This window comes from Balaenoptera borealis (assembly GCF_965194805.1).
Source record: "Balaenoptera borealis genome assembly, chromosome: 19".
Lineage (NCBI taxonomy): Eukaryota > Metazoa > Chordata > Mammalia > Artiodactyla > Balaenopteridae > Balaenoptera > Balaenoptera borealis.
The window spans coordinates 61,476,426-61,490,572 of NC_138878.1; the positions used below are offsets into that span (position 1 = coordinate 61,476,426).

The window sequence follows — 14,147 nt, forward strand, 5'->3', positions numbered from 1 at the left end:
TGGAAGGAGAGAGAGTGGGGTCAGGGCTGGTGCAACCTGGGTTTCTGCTAGGGAGGCCAGAGCTTGAGCCACTCATAAAGGTCACTGAGGGGATTAGGAGGCTCCGTGGCTAATCTGTCAGCTTAACCAGGTCCTGGCCTGGAATCTGTCCCCACCTGCCTAGCTGAGGGAAGGCGAGTGAGGACCAGGCCCAGACACCACCTCAGACCCGATAAGGGACCTGCCCGTTTCGGGGGTGCCCAGTATCTCCATCCGAGCCAGGCCCCTGCACCCGCTTTGCCTGCAAGGAATGGGAATGAAAGGTGGGGGAGGGGAAATGTCCTCAGATGCGAGAGGACTTGGAGAGGAGGGAGGATTTTAAGAAGAGCAAGAGTATGAGAGGAGGGGGAAGTGAAATGAGGCGAGTCACAGAGGACAGAAAGGACTCTGAGAAGGGGGAAGGAATCAGAGGTGGGAGGATGCTGAGGAAAGGGGAATTGTCTTAGAGCAGAAGAATGCTAAAATAAGGGGAGGAGTTTTGGGGAGAGAGGGAGGAGACTGAGAGGCAGCCTGAGGCAGGAAGGCGGAGCCTGTGCTTTCACTGTATTTGGCCTTCCTCTATTGTCCCATTCTCCACGACAGAGACTAAAAACCGCAGCATTTGGAAGAAAAAAATAAGTCTTTTGTTTCACCACTCCTTGACTCGGAAGAGGCTGAGGTGTATGGGGAGGTCAAGGGAGAGGGTAAGGAATGGGTCTGGAGATCGGAGGGGCCAGTACCCGGAGGAAGGAAGCCAAAAGAAAGCTGAGCCAAAGCTACTCCCGGTTGCCTGGCAACCGCTGCAGTCAAAAGCCAGCTGGGCCGGCTAGGAGGTGTGGCTCACGGAAATAACCGAGTTGTGGCCCCGCCCCCTGGCAACAAGCCCAACAAAGTACCGCCCCCTAGCAACGTATTGCTAGAGGCGGGGCTCGGTTAACCTCGTATCTTAGCGCCCAGAGCCCTTGCGCAGGCTTTTGCTTAGTCCCACCTCCATGCAACTCCTTTCCGAGGCTTCTCATTGGTGAGCAAGCCAGCCAAGGGCCTTCTTTAGTTTCGGAGGCGGGGCCCGGCCCCTGCTCGCACTTCGATTGGCCTCACAGACCGTCTACCTCCGGCCGGACATTGCTACGTCTACTCCTTGCGCGTCTATTCGCCCTGGTGGGCGAGTCTTCGGTATCGGAGGCGGAGCAGACGAGAGGGCCCGCCGTGGATTTGGCGGTGTCAAAACGAGGGGCGGTCCCTACTGGCGGGGCGGTTGGGAGGCGTAGGGAGAGTCTTTTCAGCGCTGAGGACTGGCGCTGAGGAGGCGGCGGTGGCTCCCGGGGCGTTTGAGCGGGCTCACCCGAGCCCGCGGGCCAACGCGGATCCAGGCCCGACCGGCGGGACCGCCCCGGACTCCCCGCGGGCCTTCCTAGCCGCCATGGAGGACGGTGTCTATGGTAAGTCGGGGAGGGGCGGGGCCGTCTGGGAGCGGATGGAGCGTTTCGGCCCCAGCATTCCGCCGCGAGCGTTCTTCCCGGCGTGCGCCCTGCGAAGCTGTTCGGTTCCGCCGTCGCTTCGCTTTTGTGGGGCACGGGACAGGCTTCCGGCGGGGCAGGAGAGTGGGGCGTTCCAGGCCATTGTTTGGGCTGAGCCTGTTTCCGGTGGCAGCGGGAAGGGGTGGGAGCCGCGGAGGCGAGGCCGGGGAGGAACCATTCCCTCTGGAGGTGCCGGGCGAGCCCAGTGCCTGCTGGGAGAGGGGAGGGGGCTTTTGGGGACGGTGGGGTGAGGAGAGATCTTAGGGGCTACAGATTCCTCTAAGGCGGGGACGGGGGCCTTCGATGCCCCGCCCCCTTCCTCAACTCTTGCAAGCTGTCATCAGCTTCGCCTGCCATAGTTACTTTCCATGGACCCAGGAGTCCGGACATCCAGACCCACAGCTACCTCGCCAAGAATGGAGGCAGAAAACCAAGGCCTCAGCTTCCTTTCAAGTAATGGACCGAAGTTCAAGCTTCCAGCCCTTTTTTCCCCACAGACCTAAGAGTTCAGGCTCCCAGTCCCCTTCTCCCCCAGGACTAAAGAGTCTAGATTCCTAGCCCTTCCTCCCTTGGACTGAGGAATCTAGGCCCTAGCCCCTTTTTCCAGTAGACAGGAGGCTGGACTCGCCTCCTCCTCCTCCTCCTCCCCCCGAACCTAGGAGCCCTGTCTTCCCCCAGATTTCAGAAATCCACGCTCCCAGTCCCCAGAACTGACCTCCCACCCCTGATCCCCTCTCCCAGAACCCCCGGACCTGACTCCAGAGGAGCGGATGGAGCTGGAGAACATCCGGCGGCGGAAGCAGGAGCTGCTGGTGGAGATCCAGCGCTTGCGCGAGGAGCTCAGCGAAGCCATGAGCGAGGTCGAGGGTCTGGAGGCCAATGAGGGCAGGTGAGGGCTGGGGCAGGGAACCTGGGGGTCATGGGGCCAGGCCAGGGCCGGGGATGCCCAGGCATTGACCCTCCACCCTCCGTTCTCTGTCCCTGTAGCAAGACCTTGCAACGGAATCGGAAGATGGCAATGGGCAGGAAGAAGTTCAATATGGACCCCAAAAAGGTGCTTGGGGCCACAGGGCTGGGATCAGCCAGGCAGACATCCAGACGGGGGATTCTGGCATCTCTCTGTTCCAGAAGTGTGGTGGTTAAAGGTCTACCTTAGGTGGACAGACTTGTTCCTGATCCCTGGATTCAGATATTGGCTGCATTTGTTCCTGGGCTGGAACTTCTGCCTGGGAGGTCTTCTTCCCCTTTTTGCTCATATTTTAGGGCCCAATTCTGTTGTCATCTAGAGTCCCCAGGAGGAGCTCGATTGAGTCTGGTAGGGAATATGGATGGTGACATGTACAGAAGAGGGTTGACAAGTGCCATGACAGAGAGAGAGAGAGAGGTACCAGGGCTGTGGACACTCAGAGGAGCAAGCCTGGTGGCATCAAGGAGGGCTTCCCTGAGGAGGGTATATTCGGGTCAGGTTTGAAGGATGAGTTAGTGTTCACCAGGTGGAAGAAAGATGTTTGTTCGTTCATTCAGTCATTCATTTTACACCCATCTCCTGAGGCCTCCCTCGGGCCTGCCCCTCTGCTAGGCAAAGCTGAGGACCCAGAGAAGAGTTTGACCCTGCCTTGCCCTCAGGAAGCCCCTAGGCATGGATACCATGATCCAGAGTGAGATATAGCCACCGTGGTGGTCCTCGTGGCATCAGGAGAGCCTGAGAAAGCCTTAGTCCAGCCTGAGGCTTGGCCCTCACAGCCCTTGATGGACTGCTGTCTACTAACAGTTTCCCACTTTATTCTTCTTGTCCAAAGCAATGGTAGTTTGTTCAGTCATTCAGCAAACATTCACGGACCTCCTGTTCTTGCCAGACCCTGCTTCCAGGGGGCTGGAATTAACCAGACAAAGGCAGAGGGAACAGTAGATGCAAAGACTAGGACGTGGGACGGATGGTATTTGAGGACCTGGGAAAAGCCTGAAAGTAAAACTCAGCCCTACTCCGTTGAGGGTGGGGGTGGGTTTGGAGGCTCTGATTTCTGAGGATGTGGGGGGAGGGGCGTGGCTTTCTGCGTACCCAGCCCTGAGACCCAGCTCCCGCCCCCCAGGGGATCCAGTTCCTGGTGGAGAATGAACTTCTGCAGAACACACCCGAGGAGATCGCCCGCTTCCTGTACAAGGGCGAAGGCCTGAACAAGACGGCCATCGGGGACTACCTGGGGGAGAGGTGAGACCCGCCCCCTGCCCCCCGCCACCTCCTGCTTGGCCTCTCACCTCGGCCCCTTGCACCCAAATCCTCCCGAGAAGAGACTCTGATAGATCAACCTTATGACTGGATTTTGACAAAATGGGCTGACAGGAGTCTGGGGGAGCCTGGGACCTTCTGGGGAACCTGGGGACCATCTCTGAGCATCTGGGGGGTGTGGGACCTTTGTGGACATCTGGGCAATGTGGGGACCATCCATTTATGGCTGGGGACAGTGGAGAACATCTGTGGGTGGCATGGGAGCGTGAGAATGGTGTGAGACAACTGATGTGCATGGGAATGATGTGGACCGCTAGGAAGTGGGGGGGTCATCAATGGATATCTGGGGAGCACAGGGGGCCCATGGACATCTGAGAGCATGAGGGCCATCTGTGGACGTCCAGGGTGTGTGGGGACCACCTAGAAGTGTAGGGTGCCTGAGATTGGATGTTGGGAGTGTATGGGGACCAACTGTGGATATCCGGGGGTACCTAGGGATTTATGGACATCTGGGGTACATGGAGATCATCTGTGGATGTTGGGAATGTGCGGGGACCGTCTATAGACATCCAGGGTGCATGGGGACCTCCTGTGAAGTCTGGGAAACTTGGGGACCATCTGTGAGCGTCTGGGGTGTGTAGAGACCGTCTGAACGTCTGAGGTGCGAACGTCTGAGGTGCACAGGACCATCTGTGGACGTTTGGGATGCTTAGGGATTGTGTGGACATCTAGGGTGTGTGGAACTTTCTGGATATCTGCGGTACAGAGACCGTCTGTGGGCATCTGGGGTGCGTAGGGACTGTCTTGGGAGTCTGGGGGTGTGGTGGGTCATCTGTAGATGTCTGGGGATTGTCTGGACATCTGGAGTGCATGGAGATGGTCCGGATATCTGGCATTGTGGGGATCGTTTTGTGGACATCTGGGGTGCAGTGGGATTGTCCATGGACCTATGGGGGGTGGGGGACCATCTCCACAGGGCACTGGGGGCTGGGAGACCATCTCCACAGGGCATCTGTGGAACCTGGGGCTCATCAGAGAGAGGTGATGGCCAGCAGAGCACGTGTTTGCTGCATTTCTCCCCACTGAATAGAGGTCCAGCCACACCAGGGTTCTCGAGGCAGACAGTCCTCCCAAGAGCCTTCTGAGTACCCCTGCCCTGGTGCCAGGCCTGTGATGGGGGCTTGGCCAAAACTTTCACCGGCTATAGGGGTAGCCTCTGTGCCGAAGAGGGGGCACAGCCTCCCCACTGCTTCGTCTCCTGTCCACTCCTGCGCCCACCTCCCCGAGCCCCGTTCTGCGCGTGACTTTGTCCCTGTCCTCCTAGGGAAGAGCTGAACCTGGCAGTGCTCCACGCCTTCGTGGATCTGCATGAGTTCACCGACCTCAATCTGGTGCAGGCCCTCAGGTGAGAGGGAGAGGTTGGAAGGGCAGGAGGGTACCTGTCAGGGCTTTCTTTACAAGTGATGATCCCTACTCAAAACAAAAACAGCAACAAAAATTAGGGAATGGATCGCCTTCGCATGACACCGAAGTCCACGGTGGGGCTTCCTCCCGGCGTACCTGTATCCAGGTGCTCAAACGGTGTCAGAAGGACAACTTTCTCTTCCTCTTGATTGTGCTCACCATGGTGTGGGCATTGCTCGCTGCAGACCCTCCTCCCACATGGTAGCAGAAGCCCCTAGCAACCATCAGACCCGCTCAGCAACCTTAGTAGAAAGAAGGAGGGTGTTTCCATATAAATCCACCAAAAGTCTCATGGCCGATGCTCAGTGGTCAGATTGGCCACAAGCGTGGAGCTCTCATTGGCCAGTTCCTATCACGGGGGCTGAGAGTGGGGAGGGGGTCCTGCCAGTTCTGGCATCGACACCCGGCCCCTCTCTGACGCAGGCAGTTCCTCTGGAGCTTCCGCCTCCCTGGAGAAGCCCAGAAGATTGACCGGATGATGGAAGCCTTTGCCCAGCGCTACTGCCTATGCAACCCCGGGGTTTTCCAGTCCACAGGTGGGGGCCCAGGCTCCTGGGTCCTGGGGAAGGAGGGAGCTGGGGGCTTGACCTCTCGGGTCCTGGGGGCCCATATGCCCCAGTCATCACCCCGACTGTCCAATGCAGACACGTGCTACGTGCTGTCCTTCGCGGTGATCATGCTGAACACCAGCCTTCACAACCCCAACGTCCGGGACAAGCCGGGCCTGGAGCGCTTCGTGGCCATGAACCGGGGCATCAATGAGGGCGGGGACCTGCCTGAGGAGCTGCTCAGGGTCAGGCCCCCCCCCCTCCCCCAGCCCCCTCAGCCCTGTCCCTCTTCCTGCCACAGACCCTCCTCCTTGGGGGTCTCCCAGTGCCTGAGCTCCCCACCGGGATCATCGCCTCGCCCGTGGACGGCGTGGTCACGCCAGCATGTCCCTTTCTTTCCTCTTTCTCTCTCTCTGGCTGCCTGTCTTGTCTCTCTCTTTCTCTTTTCTGTCTCTCTCTGGCTCTGTGACTCTTTCAGGGTCTTGGTCTGTCCCATTTTCCACCTGCCTGTCGGTCTCTCTCAGAACCTAGCAGCTCTTCCTATGTCTGTGTTTCCACATAGTTTTTCTATCTTTCCTCCTCTCTCTCCTCCCTGGGGCTCCCTCCACTCTTCTGCCTTCTTCCCTTTTCTCCCGGCCTCCTCCCTCCCTCCCTCCCTGCACCATCCCATCTGCCGTCCCACCCATGGTCTCATTGGCTCCCTGGTTGGTGGAGCCCCCTCCCCACTGCCGAGTAGCCCTGGGAGGGTCCCAGGAGCCTGGAATTGCTGACCACGCCTTCGCCCCTCAGAACCTCTACGACAGCATCCGAAATGAGCCCTTCAAGATTCCTGAGGATGACGGGAATGATCTGACCCACACCTTCTTCAACCCGGACCGGGAGGGCTGGCTTCTTAAGCTGGGTACGTCCCTTGCTGACTCTGCTGGCTGCCTCTGCAGGGGGGAGGTTAGTGGGCCCCAGGCTCTGGACTCAGCTTTCTCACGTACCCGCTATGTGACCTTAGGCCAGCGATTCCACCTCTCTGAACCTCAGTTTCCACATCTGAAAAATGGGCCGAAAACTAGTTCAGCACTGTGTGCCGGGCCCAAGCCCAGGGCCGGGCTTGTATTCAGTGCTCCCTAACCCCTTCTGTTCACCCATACATATTTACGGAACCCCTTCTTTGTGCCAGGCCCTGGTTTAGGCACTGAGGACACAGCCAAGAACCAGCTCGCCCAGTCGCCATCTGGGGGGAGAGTGTTCACTCAGGATGCTCTCAGCTGTAGTGAACAGAAAATAGCCCAAGGGATTGGGATGCCTGGGAGCCTGTTACCTCACTTGGAGGGAACTCTTGGGGGTCCGAGGCAGACCGACTATGAGACTCTTGGATTTATCCCCATGGTGTGTTACCTCCTCATCAGCCCAGTAGTGTGGTGGCTGTTCTAGGGGCGTCGTACCTCCCCAGAACATCTCCCTTAGGCAGAAAAGAGCCTGCAGAAATGAGGAAACGGGTCCCAGAATACCCCGGTGGACTTCTCAGCTGGGTGGATTGGTTCCTGGTGGGGAGGGGAAGCACCCTGGCTGGCTTAGGTGAATCGGGAGCCCCTGGCCACGATGGGATGGATGGGGCAGGGGCCAGTGACCCTTGGAACACATGGCACCAGCACATTCAGGGTTAGTTAGCAGAGGTCCGACAGGTACAGCTGGCTGAGGATTGGAGTGGTTCTCAACCCTGGCTGCCCAGAGATTCACCCAAAAACCGCAATGGCCAGTCCACAGACTTGTGAAGTCGGGTCGCTGGGGGCGGGATAGGCCATCAGTCATGTTGAAAGCTCTCCAGGTGGTCCCAGTGCATGGCCCAGGTTGAGAGCCGTTGGCTCGGAGCTGGGCCTGGTAGTAGGTGCCCTGGGAGGGTCAGCGGTGGCTTTTTTTTTTTTTTTTTTTTTTGGCTGCGCCGGGTCTTAGTTGCGGCAGGCGAGCTCCTTAGCTGCGGCATGCACGTGGGATCTAGTTCCCTGACCAGCGATGGAACCCGGGCCCCCTGCATTGGGAGCGCGGAGTCTTATCCACTGCACCACCAGGGAAGCCCCAGCGGTGGTTTTTTAATGGAGGAGCAGTGAATGGCTGCCCCAGGGAGACACAGAATCTGGTGAGGAATTATAGTCCGGCTTGGACAGTGAAGGCAGCCCGGACAGTGGGAGGGCGCAGAGGAAGCTTCCAGCCTGGCACAGGGTCAAGGCGGGACTTAGCTCCGTTCACATCTCATCATCCACACTGCCCCCCCCACATGGAATTCTGCTCCTAAATGGAGGAATCGCTTCTCCAGCTACAGTAGCAGGTCCCTGGTGCATAAAAAATGCGAATCACTCTTTCCAGATAACTTGCTGGGGTGGATGGATTCCTGCATCAGCTCCGGGGGAGGCCGACAGGTCTTCCAGGTCTTCGGGGTCTGGGAGGAATTTAGATGATTCAAGGAGGGCCAAATGGTGCCCCTGGCAGTGAGTGGGTGGGAAAGAAAAGCAGGAGGGGCAGCTTCCTGAGGAACTGGTTCTCTTCCAAACCGCGCCCAGCAGTAGGAACCCTTCCCATTTCTCGGATGAGGAGATTGAGGCTCGGTCACTGTCCAGCCGCCACTGGGCAGAGGTGGCCTTGGACCCAGATCTCTGACCAGAGCACATCACAAGGTCATTAGAGAAAGCCACCTCTTAAACACTGAAACACAGGAAAGGGAATCTGTGGTGGTGGTTATATTCACAGAGATGGTTAATAAAAGTCATTATTACTGCAATTTACTCCTTGCGGGACCACCAGGAGCCCAGAAGCAGGTCACTTTGAAGCAGGAAGGTGTGGGCTGGAGTGGGTCTCCAGACTGGCATCCACAGAGGGCAAGCGGTTGTCCTGAGGTCACAGCCAGTGTGTACTGGTACTGACATGAGTCCCGTGCCACCTTGGCCCAACGCTGGGGGGCTTTGTCTTCTGCCTTGTGGGGATGACTCCCGTATAGAGACATCTTCACCGTGGCAGTGGAAGGCCCCCCTGGCCTGGGATACGTCCTAGGGGTTGGGCCGGAGCCGGGCAGTGGCGCGGGGAGGGGCTCTTGGCCGCCTCAGTGCGGCTCAGGGTCCTCAGCCCCGGGTGGGAGAGGGTCAGGCCATTCCTCCCTCATGTGGATGTAACTGGTTTTCTTCCCTCTCTCTCCCTCCCTCCCTCCTTCTCTGCGTGTCTCTCTCTGCTGTTTCTGTCAATCTCTGTGCCACCTCCTGCGCATCCCTCCCCTCCCCAACCCTGCGGCTCTCGGGGGCACCCCATTCTTCCGCCTTCCCTTCTCGCCTGGTCCTGCCTGCTTTCTCGCTGTCTGCCCCAGGAGGTAGGTACAAGGCCGGCCCCGTCCTTGCTCCCCGACATGACACAAGGGGAGGGGGCTGCCCTGGCCTCGGGCCCATAGCAGGGGGGCTGAGGGCCCTGACCCGACTCGACAGACAGGCTTAGAGTGTAGAGCCGCACGCTGGGGGTGGACCGGTCCCCAGGGCCCAGACACCACGCCTGGTCCTGCTCGTCCGTCTTCCCACGCATCGCTCTTTCCGAGGCTCTGACAGCCCCACCTTCCCTGCGCTCGCTCTGTCTCTCACCCCCCCGTCCCCGCCCTCCCAGAGGCCCCGTCCCCCTGTTGAGCCCAGGCCCCCTGCCCCCCTTCCCTTCCAGGGGGCCGGGTGAAGACGTGGAAGCGGCGCTGGTTTATCCTCACGGACAACTGCCTCTACTATTTTGAGTACACGACGGTGAGGGCGGGGCCGAGGGGCAGGGGGCAGGACTCCTGAGTCTGTGGGAGGCAGGGGCTGGGGGCGGTGGGGCGGAGACTGGAAGTCTGAATCCGGTCAAACTCGTTCTCTCAGGACAAGGAGCCCCGAGGAATCATCCCCCTGGAGAATCTGAGCATCCGCGAGGTGGACGACCCCCGGAAACCAGTAAGACCTTCCCTGTACCCCGTCCTGCCGTGTCGGGGGGTCTCCCCTGGCCCCAGGGCTGGCTCTTCCCAGCTGTCCGTCGTCTCGTGTCTACCCAGAACTGCTTCGAGCTCTACATCCGCAACAACAAGGGGCAGCTCATCAAAGCCTGCAAGACAGAGGCAGATGGCCGGGTGGTTGAGGGGAACCACATGGTGTACCGGATCTCGGCCCCCACGCAGGAGGAGAAGGACGAGTGGATCAAGTCCATCCAGTGAGCCTGCGCCCCAGAGTCCTTGGGGAGGGGGTGGCCGGGGGCCCAGGCCCTTCGGCCCTCACCCTGGGATCCTGCCCCTTCTGCAGGGCCGCTGTGAGCGTGGACCCGTTCTATGAGATGTTGGCTGCGAGGAAGAAGCGGATTTCTGTCAAGAAGAAGCAGGAGCAGCCCTGACCCCCTGCCCCCAACTCCATTATTTATTACGGAGCTGCCCTGCCCGGGTGGCCGGACCCCCGGGCCCTGGGGCTGCGGATCCTGGTTCCCCGTTTGGAAAACTCATCTCCTCTAGCTCCTCCCTCATTATTTGTAATTAATACGCTGTTGGTAATCTTATGAATTATTTAACCATTCGCGGCCTGCGGACCCCCTCATCTCTTGGGGCTGGTGGAGCTGAGGTGCTTGGTGGAGCTGGCCTGGTAACGCGTGAAGAAAGGGTGCTGTCCGTGCAGCTGAATGAACAGGGCATATCCTGGATGGCTCAGTTCTGGTTTCACCCGTAGCTCGCGGGGGTGGAGTAAAGGAAGGAGTTTAACTGGGTTGGAGTTGGCGTTGCATTAGAACTGAAGGGTGCTGAGAACGCAGGTGCGCAGAGCTTCCGGGACGAGGTCTGCCGTTCATTCTAGACATTACTTGACAGCCAGGCGCCAGGCAGACACTCATCCCACCTTTGCTCTCCTGGGCTTGTGGTCTTTGAGGGGCAACAGACAATATCTGATCGGCTGGGCTAGAGGTCAGTGGTGTCGGGAATAGGTTGGGACCAGTGTAGGTGGGGCGGGGCTTTGGGGCCAAGAGGGTGGGACTCTGGGCCAATTGAACCGGGTTTCCCAGCCACTAGAGGATCATCCTTTGGAAGACATTTTACACCAGGCAGGGGTAGTGCTGAGAACTGGCATTTTTATAACATCTCCTTTCCCGGGAATCTGACAGCTTACAGAAATGTAAGGACTGCGTTCTTTGAGGGTGAAACTTTGGGGGGTGGGGTACCCCTGAGCCCCAGGTCCAGGCTTGTCCCCCTTTGCCTTCCAGCTTGGGGTGTGCGTGGTGTCCCCAAGGAACAAAAACACATGGATCCCGAGAGGGGTGTCGGGAGACCCCGTCTCTCTCCTACGTCCAGATCTGCAGCTGAGGAGGATTTAGTACGAGAAACCACAACTCCAGACAGGCCCAGGACCAAGCCCCTGCTGGAAGGGAAGCCTGTCGTCCAGGGCGTGCCTGAACTGCAGTTAGCCTCCGTGACCCCGAGGGATCTAACTCCTAATTGTTGAGTGCTGCCAGTGGGGTGTGGAAGATCCCGGGTCTCTGGGCCTTGACCCGGCCCCGCCCTTGGCCACAGACATCCGCGGGTGTGAAGGCTCCTAATCTGTAACAACTCCAAGGTGGTGCACCCATCCCTCCTGGGAGACTGCCGGACTACAATTCCCAGCAAGCTATGCGGCACTGGCCGCCCCACTGTCGGGAGAGCCATTCTGGAGGTCTCCTGGGAAATGTAGTTTCTTAAGACCCTGCTGTTGGGTTTCCCTTAGGCTGATCCTCTGTCCCCCACTTCCTCAGGTTGGGAAACAAGGCCCTGCCTGACCGCTTCCACCCCAGGGGCTGATGGGGAATGGAATTCCCAACTCCTCTCAAAAATCCCACGGAGATGGAGTTATTGACCCAAGAAAGTCATGGGAAATGAGGTCCCTGGGTCGGTGGAGGGTCCCACCACTGTCTTCCCCCTGTGTTGCTCTCCTCCATGGAATGAACCCGTAGGTACCGAGTGCCTATTGTGGGTAAGTAGCTGGCTCAGTGGAGATGCCCCAGAAGAGCATTCCAGGGAAAGGGAACAGCATGTGCCAAGGCAGGAAAAGGCACATTGTGTTGGAGTAACTGACAGCATGTTGGTGTGCCTGTACGGTGGTGATGGAGTGAGGATGGGGTGATGGGAAATGGAGGAAATGCCTGGGCCCAATCATTTGGGGCCCGGACAGCCGTGTTAGGACTTTGTACTCTTAGCTGATGGGAAGCCCTCCAAGGTCATGACAAAAGAGAGTGATGTATTTGGGTTGACGTTGCAGGAGGGGGCCTTTGGCTGCTGCAGGAGAGTAATTTGGAGGTGAGCAGGGGCAGGAGCAGGGAGGTACGTTAGGAGGCTGTGCTGTCATTCTGGTGTAAGAGGGTGTGGCCGTAGACTTGGAGAGACCCGGACCCCTGTGAGTCCTTTAGGAAGAGGAGCCAGCAAGACTTGCTGAGGGCTGGGTCAACTCTGGGATTCTAGCTTGAGCAGCTGGTGAATGGCAATGTCATTTACTGAGATGGCTAAAGAGGGGATTTATGGGGGTAGAAATCAGTGGTTCTGTTTTAGCCAAATTAAGCTGGAGATGCCTGTGGAACATTAAAATTAGACTCCAGTCACCTCAGAATTGTCCTTCAGTTTTGCCCCCAATCCGTCTTCTCCCCAAGGATGGAGAATTCTGACTTTCAGCTCCCTCCTCTCCCAGGACCCCATACTCCCAAACCCCTTGTTACGGGTTGAACCGTGTCCCCCACAAATCCATATATTGAAGTCCTAACTCCCAATACCTCAAAATGTGATCTTATTCCAAAATAGGATCATTGCAGATACAATTAGTTAAGATGAGGTCATTAGTGTGGGCCCTAATCCAATTTGACTGGTGTCCTTATACAAAGGGACATTTTGGACACAGAGACACACATGCAAGGAGAGAAGGCCATGTGATGATGAAGGCAGAGATCGGGGTGATGCTTCTGCAAGCCAAGGAACACCAAAGATTGCCAGACAACCACTGGAAGCTAGGAGACAGGCCTGGAATAGATTCTCCCTTAGAAGGAACCAACTCTGCCGACACCTTGATGTTGGACATCTAGCCTCCAGAACTGAGACAATAAATGTCTGGTTTAAGCCACTCAATTTGTGGAACTTTGTTACAGCAGCCCTAGCGAGCTAATACACCCCTTCACCCTCAGACCCAGGAGTCCAGGCCCCCAGCCCCCTCTTCCCTCAGACCCAGGAGCCTAGGCTCTCACTGCCTAACCTGGCTGGGTTCCATGCAGCACCCACCCTGGGCAGACATGTTACAAGATCAGTTCAAGAACCACCAGATCTATCAGAAGTGGCAGTAGGGGAAAGAGGCAAAACCTAATCCTCTCATTCACTCTTTCTCCATCGCCCACAACTTACATGTGACCCTAATGTTCTCATAATCTTAATTCCTAAGCCGGGAGTCCACACAGCGTCCCGGCTGGGTCCCCACTCCTGACCCCTTCCCTCCTCCCTCATCCAAACTGCTTCCCTCATATACACAAATGAATCTGGTACCAAGGTGACGGCGGGTGGGGGTGGGGGGAAGAAGGTTGAAGCCAGGAGATCAGAGATGCCAAGACAGACCCAGTCAGAAGAAAAAAAGACAAAGATGGAGACAGAATCAGTCAAGAGACCAGGACAAATTGAGAAAAAGAAATCGAGACAAAAACCCGTGGCAGAAAGACATAATAGAGACAGGAGGGTGACGGGGACACACAGACAAGGAGAAAGAAGTAGAGATGGGGTGAAACTCAGACGAAGAAATAGATGAGAAGAAAGAGGCTGAAGACACGGGATGGGAAAACAAAGACAGAACTGGGACCGGGTGAAATAAGGAGCTAAAGGGACAAAAGACAAATAGAGAAATTTGAATGGGGAGGTTCGATTAGGGGGAAGGCAAGAGAATGTCAGAGAGGTGGGTGGTCACATGGAGAAACAGGTAAACTGAGGCACAGTTACCATGGGCAGGGAGATAGATTCTGACCCTCGAGGCACAGGCGGTGCCATTCTGAGGTGTGTGGGATGTGGCCATGATCCAGTGTGGGTGCTGGCAGGTCATTTCTGAGCATTTTCCTCACCAGCCCTGGCCCCGGGACAGCTTCTGGCCACCTTGCAGAAACCCAGCTCTGACGATAACCTGCCACCTTCCCAAACCCTCGCCGGCTCCTCGTCACCTCCTGAACTGTAAGTTGAGGCTGCAGCAGAAGTCGGTGATGCCGACACCAGACTGAGATCCAGAGAAGTGGAGAAGCCGGGGGTCTCGCTGCCACACAAGCATTTCTGCCTTTCTGAGCCTCGATGTTCCTATCTGTCAGATGGGGCTGTGAGGATGGCCATATCTCCTGGACAGCACCCGCTCCCTGCAGCCTCCC

At 57.6% G+C, this 14,147-nt stretch overlaps 1 protein-coding gene across 2 annotated transcripts; it reads left to right on the top strand.

The window, feature by feature from the left end:
• Positions 1–1,269: 1,269 nt before the first annotated feature.
• On the top strand, positions 1,270–10,324 carry CYTH2 (cytohesin 2). Of its 2 annotated transcripts, none has more exons than XM_082368655.1 (12): positions 1,270–1,457; positions 2,277–2,424; positions 2,523–2,589; positions 3,626–3,744; positions 5,087–5,167; positions 5,650–5,762; positions 5,871–6,019; positions 6,564–6,675; positions 9,456–9,532; positions 9,647–9,718; positions 9,817–9,971; positions 10,061–10,324. In XM_082368655.1, exons 1-12 carry the CDS (start codon positions 1,439–1,441, stop codon positions 10,146–10,148), a joined length of 1,200 nt encoding a protein of 399 aa, XP_082224781.1. In that variant the 5' UTR covers positions 1,270–1,438; the 3' UTR covers positions 10,149–10,324. The 2 variants fall into 2 exon arrangements, with proteins under 2 accessions (XP_082224781.1, XP_082224782.1); XM_082368656.1 differs by lacking the exon at positions 1,270–1,457 and adding an exon at positions 1,901–1,988.
• Positions 10,325–14,147: the final 3,823 nt, after the last annotated feature.

Excerpts from the sequence above, each read along its gene's own strand:
- CYTH2 (XM_082368656.1), top strand. The coding sequence starts at position 1,904 with ATGGACCCAGGAGTCCGGACATCCAGACCCACAGCTACCTCGCCAAGA. Across the intron at positions 2,425-2,522 it reads CTGGAGGCCAATGAGGGCAG|CAAGACCTTGCAACGGAATC; the intron begins GTGAGGGCTGGG and ends CTGTCCCTGTAG. Across the intron at positions 6,676-9,455 it reads GGGCTGGCTTCTTAAGCTGG|GGGGCCGGGTGAAGACGTGG; the intron begins GTACGTCCCTTG and ends CTTCCCTTCCAG.